The sequence below is a fragment of the Triturus cristatus genome, chromosome 11, assembly GCF_964204655.1.
Source record: "Triturus cristatus chromosome 11, aTriCri1.1, whole genome shotgun sequence".
In the NCBI taxonomy this organism is placed as follows: Eukaryota; Metazoa; Chordata; class Amphibia; order Caudata; family Salamandridae; genus Triturus; species Triturus cristatus.
In genome coordinates, this window is record NC_140594.1 from 963,806,182 (window position 1) to 963,825,793 (window position 19,612).

Here is a 19,612-nt window from a genome sequence, read left to right on the forward strand (position 1 = left end):
CCTACGGGGCTGAAGAAGACAGCTCTCCCGAGGAGCTAGGCCAATCCGTCGAAACGGAGGCCGAAATTGTACATCGTCGTCAGGCTCCGGTCGAGGGATCGCCTTCGGGCCTTACCCAAGACCTAATCCATGGTTCCTCGGCCCCGCCTTCCGGCCCGGCATCGGACACTATACAAGAGCCACTATTACCAAAGACGACCGGGTTGTTAAACCCGAAAACATACATCGCTCCAGTCCCTTCAAAACCGAAAGCGAAACTGGTGGTGGTCGGATCAAAGGCGTCGAAACAGTCCACTGCCCCGGCGCCGACGCAGAAAAAAGTTGTCGGCTCCGAACGCGTACAGAAAGACTTCGGCGCCGAGCTCACCGCAGCAGACGCGGTCGACGCACAAAAGAAACGCGCCCTCTGGCACCACAAGGCACCGGCACCTTCGGCGCCGACACCGAAGCCTGAAACCTCTGCAGTCAAAATGGCCGCCTCGGCTACGTCGACGCCTAAAGCACCGATGCCGAAGAAGTCCTCGACTATCGATCCCTCGCTTCAAACCAGTGACCCCCTTCCAACAAAAAAGTCGGGGTCGGCCTCCATGCCACCTACCAAGATGCCCACCAAACCACCATCTCAGTTTGCTGTGCAGCAGGTCTCTGCATCTCTACAACACATCCGGGACCGGGTAGCCCTCCACTCTACCTCGGATCCCGACACTGCCTCACCCTGTAGAGTGCACTCGGAGCCCACCAACATTACCTTTGGGCTGCCACCAACATCGGCACCGAAACTCTTTCAAATTCGGACACGTGTCCTCAACACACAGTCCACCACCTCTGGCCTAACAGAACAAGACTCTTCAGGGCCACAATTTATCGACGCCGACACTGGCAGGCTAATGCTACACAAGCGCAAAATAACGCCAGTCAGGGAAGAGGTGCCATACAAAATCCCTCTTAAACGCAAGCTACCGGCGGAGCAGGAACCAGTTCTACAAGAACACTTCCATCCCCTCCAACTAGATCCGCAGTCCTTTTCTCCTACCCCTTCTGAATCGGACCCGATGCAGGAATATGGTGGGGACGATACCATATACCCCGGGGACGCAGTCCAGATGAAACACAAGATCCTGATCAGGCATGGGATGACCCCACCAAAGTGTCATGCCACATGCTCAGGATGCGCAACTCTATAATGTTAAAACGTCTCCTACGGAGGACACGGCCGCATTTAATGCCCTTATCGAACGGGCTGCTGCTCATCATGGGGTGGAGCTGCATTCTGACGCCATTGAGGAGGACTTCCTACTTGACACTTTCGCATCTTCAGAAAGGACTGTCAAGACTCTGCCCATGCTTAAAGGGGTTCTCAAGCCTGCCAAAGAAATTTTCAAGGACACCACCAGGGCCCGGGTGTTAAACCCCAGGATTGAAAAGAAATATAAGCCTGCACCGGGTGACCCTAAATACATTAGGGGTCAGTTGCCATTAGACTCTATGGTGGTTGCCAACGCTCGCAAAAGAGCCCACTCACAGACAACTGGTGATGCTCCTCCCCCAGACAAAGAGTCAAAAGTCCTTGAAACATCGGGCAAACGTGTTGCAGCGCAAGCAGCCAATATCCTGCGCATTGCCAATACACAGGCACTCCTGGCACGCTATGACAGGTCACATTATGACACGCTAGAGTCACTGCTCCAACATCTACCAGAGGAGTATAAAGAGTCAGCCAAACTCCTTATTAGAGAAGGACAACTCCTCACTAATGCGTCCATAAAATGCGCCCTAGACGCAGCTGACACAGCGGCCAGGGCAATCAACACAAGTGTCATGCTGCGACGCCATGCCTGGTTACGCATCTCAGGCTTTAAACCCGAGATCCAAAACAATATCCTCAACTTACCTGTTAACACAGAATTTTTATTTGGCCCAGACGTTGACATTACCCTAGAGAAAATAAAAAAAGACACAGATACTGCCAAATCTATGGGGGCGCTACAAACCCAACAATTCCGTAGTGGCTCCTTTCGTCGCACTGGAAATAGGGGAACGTCAAGGGGTCAGGGGTCACAACAACAGTATGCTAAAGGTGGCACACAAACCACCTACGACAAAAACAACAGGGGTGGATATCGTGGATCCAGCACCAAGGGCAGGGGACGTGGATATGGCAACACCAGGTCCTCCCCAAAGAACAAACAGTGACGCCCTCTCCCTACCCCCCGACCACCTAACACCTGTCGGGGGACGACTCCAGCTGTTCCTGTCCGCATGGAAGAACATCACCACGGACAGGTGGGTCAGGGACATCATTCAACATGGGTACTGTCTGGAACTAACTTCCACTCCACCCAACATACCACCAAAGCACCGTCCTATGTCAGCCGAACACTTACATTTACTCCAGCAAGAAGTGCTTGCTATGCTCGCAAAAGGGGCCATAGAAGTAGTGCCCATCGCCCAGCAGGGCACAGGGGTGTACTCTCTGTACTTCTTAATCCCAAAAAAGGACGGGTCGCGCAGACCTATCCTAGACCTGCGACCCCTAAACCTATATATACTATCGGAGCATTTCCATATGCTCACCCTCCAACAGGTTCTCCCACTACTCAGTCAAGGGGATTTCCTAGCTACGCTAGACCTGAAGGATGCATACTTCCATATACCAATACACCCTTCACACAGGAAATACCTCAGATTCACTATTCAAGGGAATCACTATCAATTCAAAGTTCTCCCATTCGGAGTAACAGCACCCAGGGTATTTACCAAGTGCCTGGCAACGGTGGCCGCGCATCTGCGAAGACAAAGTATTCACGTCTTCCCTTATTTGGACGACTGGCTAGTTCAGGCCAAGTCAGCACAACAATGTGCCACCCACATGTCCCACACCATTCACCTTCTTCACGATCTGGGATTCTCACTAAATTACCCAAAATCAAGTCTCCAACCTGCGCACGTACAACAGTACTTAGGCGCGACAATCAACACTCTGGCGGCCACAGCTCAGCCAACTTTAGTGAGAATCAACAGCATGCTATTGCTGATCTCAAAATTCAAACCTCAACACTCCCTTCCAGCGCGGGTGTTCATGCAGTTGATAGGCATGATGGCCTCCTGCATCTTCATAGTCCCACACGCGAGACTACATATGCGCCCGCTTCAGGAGTGCTTAGCACGTCAGTGGAATCAGGCTCAAGGACAATTGAAAGACCTAGTGTTGGTAAGCGGTCGGGCATACAACTCTCTGCATTGGTGGAATCCACAAAACCTTTGCAAGGGCCGACCGTTCCAAGAGCCTGTTCCACAAATAATACTGACAGCGGACGCGTCTCTCCAGGGATGGGGAGCTCATGTACTCAATTACACAGTGCAGGGACTATGGACTACACAATAAAAGAAGATGCACATCAACCTTCTGGAACTGATGGCAATCTTCCTAGCCATGAAGGCATTCAAAGTACACCTGTGCAACAAAGTCGTGTTGATCCGGACGGACAACATGACTGCCATGTACTACATACAGAAGCAGGGAGGAACACACTCTCCACAGTTGTCTCAGCTGGCTCAGAGCATGTGGAAGTGGGCCATTCAGAGGAACATATTCCTCATGGCGGAACACCTCCCGGGCAAGGACAACCAGATGGCGGATCTGCTCAGCAGACACAGCCACCAAATGCACGAGTGGGAGTTACACCCATCAGTACTCCAACCGTACTTCCAGCAGTGGGGTCATCCAGAGATAGACCTATTCGCCACAAGGGAAAACGCAAAATGCCAAAGCTTTGCCGCCAGGTTCCCACATCCACAGTCGCAGGGCAATGCGATATGGATGAACTGGTCCGGCAGATTTGCGTACGCTTTTCCCCCAGCGCCACTGATTCCGCTGGTGGCACGCAAACTGCGACAGCACTCACTGACACTCATCCTGATTGCTCCAACATGGGCTCGCCAGCCATGGTACACCACCTTTCTGGAACTTTCCGTGGTGCCGCATCAAAGGCTGCGGATCAAACCCGCGCTTTTGACGCAGAACCATGGAGAAATTCAGCACCCAGATCCGCAGCAGCTGAACCTGGCAATCTGGCTCCTGAAGTCCTAGAGTTTGGCTACCTAAACCTGCCACCTGACTGCATGGAGATCATCAAGGAAGCTAGGAGACCCACTACCAGAGCTTGCTATGCAGCCAAATGGAAGCGGTTCGTCATTTATTGCAACAACAATCGCATTAACCCGCTAGACGCATCTATTCAGAACATAATTTGCTATCTATTACACCTATACCGATGCAATCTGGCATACACCTCAATACGTGTCCATTTAACAGCAATAGCAGCCTATCTCCAAAACAGGCAGCACCTCTCTTTATTCAGAGTGCCTGCCATTAAATTAGGAACAACAAGAGAGAGAGGGTAGAGTTACACTCTTATTCCCCCGAGTTAAGTACAAAAAACAACGTAAGAGTGTATATAGAAAGAGGTACAACCGGCTGGTTGGACTCTAAAATAAAGCTCTGAGTGTTAGTGAGACAAAATCAATCTGATATTAAAATAAAACCCTCACTCACCAACATAGTTGGTGACATGCTTCATCATGGGGTTTTGCCAGTGGTGCCTTGTGCGCCTCTGGTGTGCTTCGACGCCTTTAGTATAGCGGAGCAGCTGTATTCAGATTAGAAAGTGTGGTGTGTGATAAATCAAGAGTGAGTTAAAAGTCATATGGCGTCAGCCAGAAAATTTTAATGATGGCGTCATATGAACAAATTAAAAAGGTGGTGGATATCAATTCCTGAACTTTAAATTGGTCAGGTCAATCCTGCTTATGATCAAATGGTCAACATGTTTCAGCTTATTGTTGTGTTTCACCAAGCTTTCATCAGGACCTAATCATGAGAAAAAACACCTTGGCGGTATAAGCACGCTAAGGCTTATCCAAACCTCAGGTGTGGTTGAACCGATACACTCACGGTTACATCAGGGGTCTTCCGCTAATTCGAGGGCAACCTCGTCTGTGTAAATGAGGAACGGGTTCACCTACATATGACCGCCGGGCTCGGCGGTCATATGTAGGTGAATTTGCCTGGCTGAGGACTTGGACGATTTGTTCTGTAGTCCCGCCACCCGTTCGTTTGCCCAAGGAGCACTTCCTCATCTTCATTTACACAGACGAGGTTGCCCTCGAATTAGCGGAAGACCCCTGATGTAACCGTGAGTGTATCGGTTCAACCACACCTGAGGTTTGGATAAGCCTTAGCGTGCTTATACCGCCAAGGTGTTTTTTCTCATGATTAGGTCCTGATGAAAGCTTGGTGAAACACAACAATAAGCTGAAACATGTTGACCATTTGATCATAAGCAGGATTGACCTGACCAATTTAAAGTTCAGGAATTGATATCCACCACCTTTTTAATTTGTTCATATGACGCCATCATTAAAATTTTCTGGCTGACGCCATATGACTTTTAACTCACTCTTGATTTATCACACACTACACTTTCTAATCTGAATACAGCTGCTCCGCTATACTAAAGGCGTCGAAGCACACCAGAGGCGCACAAGGCACCACTGGCAAAACCCCATGATGAAGCATGTCACCAACTATGTTGGTGAGTGAGGGTTTTATTTTAATATCAGATTGATTTTGTCTCACTAACACTCAGAGCTTTATTTTAGAGTCCAACCAGCCGGTTGTACCTCTTTCTATATACACTCTTACGTTGTTTTTTGTGCCTGCCATTAAAGCCTTCTTGGAAGGACTTAAACGGGTGATTCCTCCAAGGCACCCCCCAGCACCGGTGTGGAACCTCAACTTGGTCCTCACCAGACTAATGGGTCCACCCTTTGAACCTCTCCATTCTTGTGAGATTCAATTCCTCACCTGGAAAGTGGCTTTCCTGGTTGCCATCACTTCCTTAAGAAGAGTTCGTGAACTCCAGGCACTAACCATTCAGGAGCCATTTATACAAGTTCACGCAAACCGGGTCGTACTACGTACCAACCCCAAATTCATGCCTAAAGTAATATCGCAGTTCCACATGAACCAAACCATTGAACTGCCTGTTTTCTTTCAGAACCCACAAAATGTCGCTGAAAGGATGCTCCACACACTAGATGTAAAAAGGGCCCTCATGTACTATATGGACAGGACTAAAGCCTTTAGGAAGACTAAACAACTCTTCGTTGCCTTCTCTCCACAACACAAAGGCAACGCCATTTCCAAAACAGGTATAGCCAGATGGATCGTTAAATGTATCCAAATTTGTTATCAAAAAGCTAAACTCACATTAACGATTCCACCACGAGCCCACTCAACACGGAAGTTAGGGGCGTCCATGGCTTTCCTGGGAAACATTCCTTTACAAGAAATATGTAGAGCAGCCACATGGTCCACTATACATACATTTACCAAACACTACTGTGTAGATGTACACTCAAAACAGCAGGCAGCTGTAGGACAGGCTGTTCTCCAAACTCTTTTTCAGACTGCTGCAGCTGGCACGGGTAGCCGCCGCTAATAGGAGGTACTGCTGTGTATTCTATGCACAGATATGAATTCAGCAGCCCACATGCCTCGAACTGAATATGCTACTTACCAGTATGCATCTGTTCTTGGCATGTAGGGCTGCTGACATTCATATCGCCCACCCTCCTCCCCGGCGCCTGTCGCAACTGCAGCTCTCAGAATTACTGTATAGCATGGTCATCACTTCCTGTATCTACTCCATCACTGCCACAATGGCGAAAAACAATCTGGGGATGGAGAGGATGCCCATGCGCACTATGGTCCAGGGGAGGAGTCACCCATCTCAGGATACTTCGAAGACTCTTCCAGGACAACAATGTGCAAACATCCGGACCCAACACTAGGCGGCGATCTATGCACAGATATGAATGTCAGCAGCCCTACATGCCAAGAACAGATGCATACTGGTAAGTAGCATATTCAATATCGTTACCGAAGGTAAGTAACTTGTTCTACAAGGCCGATAGTATTTTCAATCCCCATACAGAAAATACGCTCCAGAACCATCCAGCCCAAGTCCATGTTCCTGAATCTTCATGTATCTCAGTGGCTATTTTATGCATTTTGGAAATGGCATCATAAGCAGAAGGGGCGTGGTCAGGGATAAAGACACAACCACTACTACCAATATTTGCGACCTGCTCCACCACGATCAGGTAGAAGCACGTCTAGCACCATTCGTTTTGTAACGTTACAATTCTCGTAATTTGGAGTTCTTCCGTAATATTTCCATTGCGGTCTGATTAGTCACAGCCTCCACTACACGGGTTAAGCGCCTGATTTTCCTGCTATTCAAAGCTGCACCAACAAAGAGAGTCTCAAATTAAAGTCAACATATTGCTGTAATGCAGTGTCAGTTTGATCCATTTCATCATTATTTATAGTTCTTTTGAATCGGTTCAAGGAAATGTCATTAAACAGTTTTTGATCTTTGATAAGATGCAGGTGCCAGGAACACAGGAGGAAGCAAAAAGGACACATAGCATGTTCCGGACCATCCGATTGGTAGATGATAGTAGTTTTTACTCCCACAAATGAAAAGTGTTGTGTGAGGATAGAAAACTGCTATTCGTTCCAGTAATGTTAAATACTGTGGTACAGTCACTTTTTCCCACTGGGATACTACCAAAACTGGTCACACAAAGATTTGCTCAGGCTCTAGTAACAGCGATAACAAAAGACCTGTTACCCTTGGCCGTTCGAATGTGGGGGAAAACATAACGTGTGGAGGAATTTCCTTTGCGATATTCCTCCATTTCCCATACAGTTCCTTTGGCTTGTGGGTCCCCTTCCTCATCGGGGTAACAAACTTTATTAAGCTTTGCATCAAGTCCTCCTACGTCAGCTAGAGTGATATTCGCAATTTCAGAGGCCCATAACAGTGTGAACCAGGCTCTACAGGAGCCATTATGTGAGAATTGCAAGGGAATGAAAGGTGTTCCTCCCTTATTCTGATGTGCTGGCATCATTCCACAAACCCAGCACTTGTTAATGTTCGTAGCATTATGAGTATGATGCAACATTTGTATGAAAGTGTTACTTAGATACAACATTTGGTGCATTTGTTCATGATAGGGAAGAGTAAAATAATGTTCGGTGGGGACAGGAGTAGTAGCAGTCAATAAGTTTTGAGCTGGAGCTACTTCCTCTACAAGCATTGATAAGTTGTCAAAGTTAGTCCAGTGATGAACATTGTGCTTTTACTACAGATTTTTACAGCATTCAATTTCTTCTCCTCAGGCATGTTCATTTAGTCTGTAAATTACAAAACATATGGTGCCCTAAGGTCCTGGCGTTGGTTTCTTCACTAACGTTGAGACGAGTAGTCAATAATAGGCTTACCCCCCTTTGTAGTCCGTCTTTAACCACCCAGGACAGTGGCTCAAACAGTCTTTCATGCAATGAAATGTCTTTCTTCCTGGATCAAATCAGATATCTAGATGTACCAAGGATCATGTGGTCCAGGAAGACTTCCTAAGATCTTTCAGGTGATACAGCTCGTCCTTTGTCGATGACTAGGATGTCGCTGTGATCTTTCAACACAGCTGGGCTCAAAAGGCATGCGGATCTTTACGACAGTGGGTAGCATGCACCCAATTCTTTTGGTTGGTCACTTGTACCGCAGTTATGGTAGCCAAGAGGACTTGCTCCGGTCCACGCCAACGGGGTGCCCGGGAACTGGTTCGTTGAAACGACTTTGTCAAGACAAAGTCGCCAAGCTGCAGATAATGGCCATCACCCTGCGACCTTTCTGGAAGGGCTTCCCGTACCTGCTGATAAGTAGAAGACAAGCTGTCAGTTAACTGGGACAAATAGTGACTCGTCAACACATGGGGTACATGATGTATAGGGCGAGGCTTGGGGATTCCCCAAATATTCATGGGCCCGCCAAACACAACCTCATATGGCGCAAGGCCAGATCGTGTATGTGGTATTTATCTGATAGAGAGTAGTGCTAGGGGCAGGGCATCAGGCCATTTCAAAGACGTAAAAGCCTGTATTTTAGTCAATTTCAGGGTGGAGTTGTAACGCTTCACCAAGCCTGCTGATTGTGGGTGAAAAGCGGCATGACATTTCTGCTTAATCCATAACCCCTTCATGACATATTCAACAACTTGCCCAATGAAATGAGGTCCGTTGTCACTCCATAAGACCTGACAAATGCCGAATCGAGGAAAGAACTCCTTCAGGAGAACTTTCGCTGTCGTGAGAGCTGTATTATCCTTCGTAGCATATGCGTCCACCCATTTACTGAAGGCACAAACCACTACTAGGACATTTTAGGTTATTACAGCGCTCAAACTGAATGTAGTCTATTTGCAGGACCTCAAAAGGTGCAGTTGGTGTTGCAAACCCTCCTGTTGGAGTTTGCGTTCCCTTTCCAGGATTATAATGGAGACAGACCAGACAAGACTGGACCATCTGTTTAGCAGTGCCGGCAATATCAGGATGATCCCAAACTTGCATAAGTTGTTTTGCCATTGAGGATGCACCAACATGTGCCGGCCCATGTGCCATGTTAATCAAGGGGTATAAGTAGGTTGTGGGTAACTTCCATTTGGTCATATCTTTATTCCTCCTACAGCCCTCATCATCCAGTGCTCCCTCCTTAGACCATTGGTCTAGCTCATCAGTGGAGGCAGATTGTTGCATGTCCAGCACCTCTTGCCTGGCGGCATGCTAACGTTCAGCTTATGACTTCACTACATACATAGATGTGGTACTTCGCTGCATTGCGGTTTCACGTGCTGTGTGATCTGCAAAGGCATTACCTGCTTCTATTTTATCAGTCAGTTTCTTGTGTGCAGTACACTTAACAATTGCCACTTTCTTGGGATAGATTAGAGCAGTAAGGAGATTATGTACTAATTCTCCATGCACGATCTGTGTCCCATGTGAGGTGAGAAAGCCCCTCTCATTCCATGAGCGGACAAAATTGTGTGCCACCCTGAAAGCGTACTGGCTGTCAGTAAAAATATTAACAAGCATATCTGTACTAAGCTCGCACGCTCTCGTTAGTGCAATCAATTCGGCTGCTTGGGCTGACTTCTGTGGGATGTGAGCTGTTTCCACTGTTGTGTGAAGTGTTGTAATCGCATAGGCAGCAGATGTAGTGTCGTCAGGCAACTTTAAACCTGAGCCGTCAACCCATAGCTCCCCATCAACACTAGAGAGAGGTGTATCTTGTAGGTCAATGCGGCTTTTGTTTGCTCTTCAGTAAGGAATATGCAATCATTTGACTGTGGCTGAGTAGCCAAAAGTGCAAGTTCATATCCTGTCAAGCGAGCACTAGTCAAATGCTGTATTTTCGTTTGATTTAGCAAAGCATCAACAGAATGGGGTACTAACGCAAGCAGTTTGTGGCATAACTATTCCTTCACTCTGATGTATTGATACAGCCGTTGCTACCACTGACAGCTGAGAAATATGCGCAAGGACGTTGCTTATCACCGTGTGTCTGTGTTAAAACCGAGAGGGCACAGCCTTCCCTCTCGTGGACATAGTGTGAAAGTCTTAGTGTAGTCTGGAGTTACTAATACTGGTGCAGAGCAAAGAGCTTGGCTTAACTGTTGGAAGGCATTCTGACATTCAGTAGTCCATGGAAGGGGCATCGGTATGTCTTTAGTCAAAAAGGCCAACAAAGGTTTAATAATGTGTGAAAAACTAGGGATCCATTGCCTACAAAAAGAAGTGAGGGCAATCAGTGCACAGACATCCTTCTGAGTACGGGGCACGGGAGTATCTAAAATAGTCTGAATGCGATCTGGTGTGAGTGCAAGTCCCTCCTTAGACAGGAGGTGACCTAAATAGGTAACCTGCTGTGTACAAAATTGCAATTTCTTTCGCGAGACTTTGTGATTGTGAGAGGCAAGAAATGATAACCAGAAGTGTTCCTTCTTCACACTGCTCAGGGGTATCTGCCGCTAACAAGATGTAATCGACGTATTGGATAAGAGCCACCTCTTTGGGTACAGGAAAAGAATCAAGCTGCCTTTTCAATGCCTGACTGTAAATGCTGGGACTCTGTGTAGCCCTGTGGAGCTCTACAAAACCTATACGATCTATTTTTCAGGGTGAACCCGAACAAATAACGGCTGTCGGGGTGAATGGGTATCGAGAAGAAAGCATTATTCAAATCGATCACTGAAAATGTAGTCGCAGTAGGAGGGACTATAGAGAAGTGTAGTGATGTCAGAAACCACTGGATATTGGAGCACTACAATTTTATTAACTTCTCAAATCAATAGTGAATCTGTAGATTTTAGTGTCGGTGTCTTTTTTCGAAATAGGAAGGATAGGGCTATTGCAAGTGTTATAGGGTACCTCTTCCACTACCCCCACTTTAATCAAATCTTGAACAATATGTGCTAATGCCTCGTCACCTTCTCAGTATATTTTGTATTGGGGCAGTCGAGGCAATGAGACACCCTGCTTTACTTGAATATGTACAGGTGGAATAACCATTTGACCCACATCAGTATCTGATTTAGCCCACAAAGAACTGGGTAAGGATGCCAGAGAAACATCCTCATTGATAAGACAAGATCTCTCAACCATTGGATAATAGTCATTCAAAATAACACGCACACCTTCCGGAGAACAACGTATTGTGGCTCGAAAATATTTAAGCATATTGATACCCACAATGTTGTCCGGTGTGGTACGGGAAAGCAAAAATGGACATGCTGCAGTGAATTTATCAAGTCTGAATTCAAGTGGCTGTGAAAGTGGGCTAGGTGTGGGTGTCCCATCAAAGCCTATCAATGTTATCATTGTGCCGGACAGGGGAGCCCTAGGAACCGTTTTTTTAGACAGAGCACTCCGAGTAGCCCCTGTATCAACCAGAAGCCGATCAGTAGATCCCAAGACGTTTGCATCAACATAGGGACCCATTTGATCTACAGGCACCTCAACCGGTTCCCTACCCCGTCCTAGGCATCCCTATGCATAATCTGAATCCGCAAGGGCATCAGCAGAATAATCAGACATTTGATATTGATTTTGTCTGTCAACAGTATTAGAGTAATTCGGTCCTTGCTCAACTGCTTCAAATCTGGGGTGAGTGCCTGTACCTCCCCTGTTTCCTGAATTCCCTGGGCGTCCTCTCATACTACCCCTTCCCCGCTGGTACTGCTGACCTCGCAAAAGAGGTCAATGTCCAGTCTCTTTACAATAAGCACACTGATCAAGGGACAAATTTGCTCGAGGGACCTGGGGGCACTCCAGGTGTATACATTGCACTTCCGCCTCTTCCATCTCCCATAAATAGTGGCCCATATATTTGAGCCTACATAACTTTTGTCTTTAACTCCTTAACCTTCTTACCCTCCCTGCCTTTTGCTTCCTGTCGCTCATAATATAGGGCCCTAGACAAAAGGGATACTGGGGAAGACGTGGTCCAAGATCTCTCGCTGGCCTTTAAGCGACTAGCTATTTCCGGTAACATATTAGTGACAAATTTTATCGACAAACAAATGCTTACCCATATCATCGGCCAATGACTGACCACTTAAATCATGGAATGTTTCCTCAAACCTTGAAAAGAAATCAGGAACTGACTCATCCGTTTTCTGTTTACAGGTCGCTGACGTAGTCCAATCTATTTTCTTAGGGGGTATGAGTGTCTTCAACTTAGTCACAGTAGCTTTAGAAAGATCTAATATCTCCTTCTGATGTTTCTGCGCAGGCTCCCTTTCCGCATCTATTTGTTCTAAATGTTCCCAGGTATCTCCATATGCTACATTATCATCTATTTTACGTATTGTTCTCCGCATATCAGGAGGCAAAATAAGCCCAAAGAACATTACATCTGGCAAGGTCATAGTGCAGGAGCTGATGGCTCCTTCCACCTCCTCATAGAAGGCGGCAGGATTTTTCCGGGGGTCGGGCAAAGCAGCTTTAAGAGCTATCACATCAGCTCTACTGCAAGCAGTATAAACCCAATTATATATGAAATATCCCTTTGCATCATCCGAAGTTTTATCATTTGTTCCCGCACCCTTCGGAGGAACATACAGGGGTGCAGCTTCACGCATAGGTTTCATAGTACTACTGGGGGTAGCCTCTTCCACCGGAGCATCTACATTCTGTGCTTGAGATTGAACTGCTTCTATACCTCTCTCTCTGTTCTAGCTAACTCTCGCTCCTTTCGTAAACGCAATGTTGCATCTTGAATTTTAACCACTCGTCTAATCATGTCAGATAGGTTTGAAAAAGGAAAAGTCTCCTTTGTTAATTGTTTATAATCAGTATTTAGATCAGCTGGCTTTAGTTCCTGAGAAATTTGTCTATAATCAAATATTAGCTCCCTAACAAATTTTTGTACTAAATATAATTGCTCTGCATTGTTCCACTGTTGAACCATAGTTACAATGAGCGATGCCGCGTGAGACAGACTAGCCTCCTCCCTACCAGCGGTGTTTAATTTGTCCTTTTCTGCTTTAGTCAACATAGAGCGAGTCTGTCGCCCATCTTGTTTATCTTGTTCTTTGTCTTCTGAAGACAAATGCTCATAGTCAGAAACCTCAACAGGGGCACTTGGAGTGGGAAATTTATACGGGGTTGAGGGGGGGGTTCTAATAAGATGCAATCATCCTTAGATGTATCAAGTAGGGAATAGAGAGGTCGCCTAATAGGATACTGCCCATTTATCTCTGATCGATGTTCTCTCTTCTTTTTCAGTTTTTTCCTTTCCTTAATTTTTTAATTCTAGCACTTTTTGATGTATCGTTTTTAGTTGTTCTTTTTCTGCTATAGCTTCTACTCTTTTCGCTCTCTCGCACTTTCTCCCGCATACGCACACAATCAAACATATCCTGTCTACTTTTTCTTTTATATAAACACTGCTCTACATATTGAACCTTTTTAATGACCCATTCACTGGCCATTGTAGATCTGAATCTTTTTGTGTGTATTTGTTCCACAGTGGACCGTACATTATGGAAGAAATACCATATTTGACATGCATATCTAGATTAGGCGTCCCCTCTGGGGGAGCCGGCTGACTTGGTTCTAAACTGGTTTTGGTATCACAAGAGCAGCAACACCATTTATGGAGTGTGCTGAGAGCAGGCATGTTTCATAAATATATGTAAAATATTACTACTAAAATTACTTAAAAAGGAGAAAAATCTCCACATTACCTGCCTTCAATTTTTTCAAAAATTCAATAATCAAATTCAAACAGAAAGCCCAGGCTTAACAAATCAAGAGTGCCGCTTTAGCGACCTTACCAAACAGAAGACTCCAACTCCCACCTGGTCTGGTCGACCTAATGGTCACTTCAGAATGCGCCAAAGAAAACCCCAGTTGAGACCGGCCACCACCTGTATGGTCAAATCGGGAAAACCGGAAAAGTCACGTCGGCCTGCAAAGACAAAGGTCTCCTCGTGCAGTGCGCTTTCTCAGCAAAATTTTGGTCCTCTGTCAAGACCACTCCTTCGGACAGCTGCGTCTTCAATAGGGCCCCATGAGTCTGGCGCCAACTGTGGAAATGTACCTTTTTAGGGGTACACTGGTGCAGGGTCACCCTTTTGTCCACGGGTTCAAAGACCAACAAAATAGAGATCAGCACTGGAGTTGGAAATACATAATAAGTTTATTAATCACTCATGACTGGGACCACACCCACACAGCACACTCAAGTGCTGCCTGAGGTAGTACCCTGAATTCACAGAACACATGTCTTGTATACAGGTTTTGTGCATTGTAAGCATGTGAACAGAAATAGGAAGAACCAGTTTTAGAAATAGTTTTCAGCAAACAAGGACAGATGAAAAACCACATGGTCAGCAAAGTGGGAGGGGGGAGCAGGAGTGCTTATGACTACAGTAAATGATTAATTGCCAGTTAACATCTGAGACCATGTGTTCTGGCAGCTACAAACTCAGCACGTACATTGCTTTTAGCTGAGTCAGGAAGTCAACTAAAATAGATAGCACAGACCGAAAAAGACAAGCAGCAGAGGATGGGAGAATTACGAAGGAAACAAAATGGACATCACAGCCAAAAGGGCTGTTGCTTATGCCAATCAAAATATTACACGTTCTCCACATATCCTTCTCAGTTAGTATCTTTTCATTGATATGATTACCCTAAGCATGCATGATTAACTCAGTAAGTCTAAATCTATGGGCAGGGGAATTCTGGCAGCTGAATAAAAAAATTCTCCTTCCTCACCAATGTTTTTACGGAAGGAACGACTGCAGTCCAAATCTCCAAGCTAGAAGATGAGCGAACAACTCTATACTCTGCGCGCTATGGAATGTGATGGTCCTCACAAAACATTGAGGAGACAGATGAGCAGAGATGTGTAACAACCCCTCCACCCCCCCCCCCCCCCCCCCCCCCCCCCCGAAGCTATGCCACTGGATATTTGTCTCTCAAGTCACACACAATTCTGGATGATTAGAATGATAGCACATTCAATTTGAACTGCACATTCAATTTGAACTACAAAATATTCTGCATCTTCATTACAGATGGGAAATGTCATGGTTTGGTGTTGGAGTAGGATTGAGATTCAGGGGAGAGAACAGTCATTAATGACAACTGTTTAGAAAATGTTACCAGATTATTCTTCGTGGTACAATAAACATTTTTGTGTGCTGTTAAAATTATATTTTTCCCATATATGTATATATATATTATTTTTTTTGCAGGGTGGGCTGGCGGATTGCTTACTATATTTAGAATTTTTCAGTATAAATGCACAACGAAATGCATTGGCTATTGCTGCCAACTGCTGCCAGAGCATCACCACAGATGAGTTCAATTTTGTTGCAGATTCTCTACCATTGCTTACTCAACGGCTAACTCATCAGGTAAGAATAAAATCTCTCAAATGTTTGAATTAAGATGCTCAATTTTTTTTTTTATGTTGCTAGCAGCTTATTGCTGTTATTTAAGTATTTGCTGCTAGTATTGTCGGAGACGAAAAAGATTACTTTGAAAATTATGCCCAGTCTGTTTGCATTTGTCAGAGATTGTTCCATCATGTGATTTTTTTTTTTTTTTTTAATATTCTGTTATGATTGAGATTAATTTAATCACTAAAGGTGAACTGCTGTTCAGTGGGTCATTACTACCATGCAGTGGCCTAACATAGATAAAATCTCCTAAATCAATTAACATTCTAGCTGGCTGGACAGCCATAAGCCCCTATATTTTCTGATGTCAGGCATTACATCCTCAATTTATACACCATCTTTTCAGCAGCAGCACAGTAATCCATTTCTCTACCAATCCCTTACTAGTGGGCGGCAGGCAGACGGGGTGTCCCTTTGCTAAAATCTCGATCTGAAAGAGACATGTTAGTGATAGATTCCTTACCTTAGAATATCCCCAGGTGTCAGACTGGATCCGGAAAGTTTTCATCAGCAGTACCCCTGCGCGTCGGTAGGCATCGCCGTGCGGCTCCGCGTACGTCTGTGGTGTCGTAGCCGCCGAGATGACTTCGGAGCTACTTAGACGCGCCCACGCTCGCTGACGTCAGTTCTTTCTTTTTCCGCGCAAGCAAGCCCAGATCCGGGAGAGAGCGGTACCCCAAGTTAATGTTTTCTGAGAACTTGTTTCTCTTGTTTTGTCGAGTACTCGACTTCTGGTGCAGTAGGGATGCCCGGGTTTAAGTCCTGTATGGCCTGCGGTTGGAACATGTTGGTAGCGGACCCGCACGACGTGTCTCTTCTGCTTGTGGCACGCCCATGACCCCGAGGCGTGCCCTGATTGTCGGGCTATGGCACCAAAAGCTTTGCAGGAGCGTTCCCGAAAGTTATTGGAGGTCCGGCAATATGTTCTGCGCGAATGAGGTCCCGCTCCCGTGGGAGGTCGAGGGCCCGGTTGCGGAGCCGTCACATCGCTTGTCGGACTCTGGGACAGGTAAGTCTACACCTAACCGGTCGCCGGACGCGGTAGAGGGGGCGGGCGGTCACTCCCTCTCCCCCCCCCCCCTCTCCCCTGCGGCTCCGATGGAGCCTCCGTTGTTGCCTGCGGCTTACCTGCCCTTTCCAGGCCGGCACGCGACTCCGGGCAAAATACAGGCTTTCCTGTCAGCCATGAGCAGTTTGTTTGGCCCATCGGGTCCCTCTAGAGCACCTTCGGGGCCCGTGGACCCGTTGGGTGGTTCTGCCCCCGTGCTGCCGCCTTTGGCCCCGGCTATGCCGGCATGATACCCTACGGCGCCTCCGGCCTCGGGGGCTGCGCTGGACGATGCTGAACCGGGTTTGGTCTATTACCCCCCTGGTTCCGTTTCTGGGTGGAGAGTTTATCCCATCCCCCTGGGCACCTCGTCCATACCGGCCTCTTCAACAAACGGTGGACAAAGGGGACTACCTGGAGGGCTCTGAAGACCCTCTCGCAGCTCAATGCGAGGATGAGCCAGAATGGGAAGGTGATATGGAAGGTCCAGTGGATCTGGATTTCTCTCCACATCATGGTACACTGTCCCCCTCTTCCGTGGCTACGGAGGAGGTTGGGACTTTTTCTGTGATGTTGCGTAGGGCGGCTGAGGCTCTTAACTGCGAGCTCCCTTATATACCCATCGAGACCAATCTCCTGACTGAGGTACTGCAGTCAGCGTCCTACTGTGGGTGAGGCACGCGGCCGGCGCCAGGCGCCCCCAGCTTCCTCACACAACACCCGATGCCTCGGAGTCTGGTTGTCCAGGCCTCTGCCTCGCCGAGTGCATTCCCTTCTGCCCCTCCGGACAAGGAATCGAAGAGACTGGAGCAGTTTGAGAAAAAGATTTTCACTTCTACAAGTTCCGGTTTGCGGGCGGTGAATACTGCGTGCCTGTTGGGCCGCTATTCACATTCTGTGTGGGACACGGTGGCACATGTGCTACCTCGGGGCCCTGTGGAAGCTCGGGTCGTGCTCTCCCAGGCCAGTACCGAGGGGAGAGATGCTGTTAAATTCACTTTCTGTTGTCACCTTGACACGGCCGATTCACTCGGCAGGGCGCTTATCTCAACGGTGGTGCTCCGCCATTACGCATGGCTCAGAACAACTGGCTTCTCAGGGGATGTTCAGAACACTTTGTTGGACATGCCCTTTGATGGCACACGCCTCTTTGGTGAACAGGCAGATAGCACCGTGGAACGCTTGAAGGACTCTCGGGCTATGGTCCAGTCCTTTGGTCTCGCCACCACGCACACTCCCTCGGTGTCTGCTTTTCTCTCCTGTCTAGGTCCGGGTCGAGGCGCCCAATCGCGTTCCTTTCAGACCCGCAGGCCTGTGCAGCCGCAGTCTCTGCGCAGCCGCGGATGTGGGACCTGACGTGGTGGGTCCCGAGGACAGCGGGCAGGTCAATCCACCACCGCTCTTGCCACCACCGCCTCAAAACCTTCCTAGTCTGGTGTTTCAGGCCCACCAGACGCCAGTGGGTGGCAGGATTCGCCATCACCTCCCCCACTGGCGCACCATCACTTCGGACAGGTGGGTTCTGCAGATAGTCCGAAGGGGCTACTCCCTCCTCTTCGAGTCTACCCTTCCAGCCATGCCACCTCAGTACCACCGCATGTCGGGGGATCACTTGGTACTTCTCCAGCAGGAAGTTGCGGCCGTCCTAGCCAAGGAGGCCATCTAACACGTTCTGATGCCAGAAGTAGGTCGTGGTTGTTACTCCCACTACTTCTTGGTTCCAATGAAGGACAAAGGTCTGCGCCCTATCTTAGACCTCCAGAACGTCACTCGTTTCTTCCGGAAGGAGAAGTTGAAGATGCTCATGCTTGCTCAGGTCTTGTCTGCACTAGACCCGCAAGACTGGCCAGTAGCGATGGACTTGCAGGATGCCTATTTTCATATCCCCATCCTGCCAGCCCACCAGCGTTACCTACGGTTCACGGTGAGCCACGAGCCCTTTCAGTTCACCGTGCTCCCTTTCGGTCTTACCAGCGCCCCTCGGGTGTTCACGAAAGTGATGGCGGTGGTCGCAGCTCATCTGCACAGATCAGGGGTTTCAGTCTTCCCCTATCTCGATGACTGGCTGTTGAAGGCGGGCTTGCCCCAGGCAGTGGTCTCCCACCTCCAGACTACAGCCGACCTCCTGCATTTGCTAGGGTTTTCCATCAACTTGCCGAAGTCGCACCTGATTCCCTCTCAGAAGCTCCTCTTCATCAGAGCAGTTCTGGACACGGCGCAGTTTCGGGTTTATCCTCCCGAACAGCGAGTCCGGGACATTCGGGCTATGATTCCGATCTTTCGGCCCTTTTCCTGGGTTTCGGTCAGGAAGACCCTGAGGCTGCTGGGTCTCATGGCCTCCTGCATCCTGCTGATCTATCCTGCCAGATGGCATATGTGGGCTCTGCAGTGGGACCTGAAGTTCCAGTGGACGCAGCATCGGGGAAACCTGTCCGACTACGTCCACATCTCGGAGGGCACTGCACAGGACTTGCAGTGGTGGCTCACGAACCAGCGTTGGGTCGGCAGCAGATCCCTCTCCCTTCGCCAACCGGAGCACACAGTGGTGATGGACGTGTCTCTCCTGGGATGAGGCGGCCACATGGGCGAGGCGGAGATCAGAGGCCTCTGGTCTCCAGCGACGTCTAGGCTCCATATCAACGTTTTGGAGCTTAGGGCGATCCTACTTGCACTGAGAGCATTCCT

At 47.8% G+C, this 19,612-nt stretch overlaps 1 protein-coding gene across 15 annotated transcripts in view; it reads left to right on the forward strand.

Moving 5' to 3' along the window:
* Positions 1-19,612, forward strand: part of TRIP12 (thyroid hormone receptor interactor 12) — a 1,120,962-nt gene that overhangs the window by 270,645 nt on the left and 830,705 nt on the right. For all 15 annotated transcript variants that reach the window (XM_085634980.1, XM_085634991.1, XM_085634979.1 and 12 more), the window contains one exon: positions 15,673-15,834. In XM_085634980.1, coding sequence (XP_085491106.1) covers positions 15,673-15,834 — 162 coding nt within the window. The remainder of the gene's footprint in view (positions 1-15,672; positions 15,835-19,612) is intronic.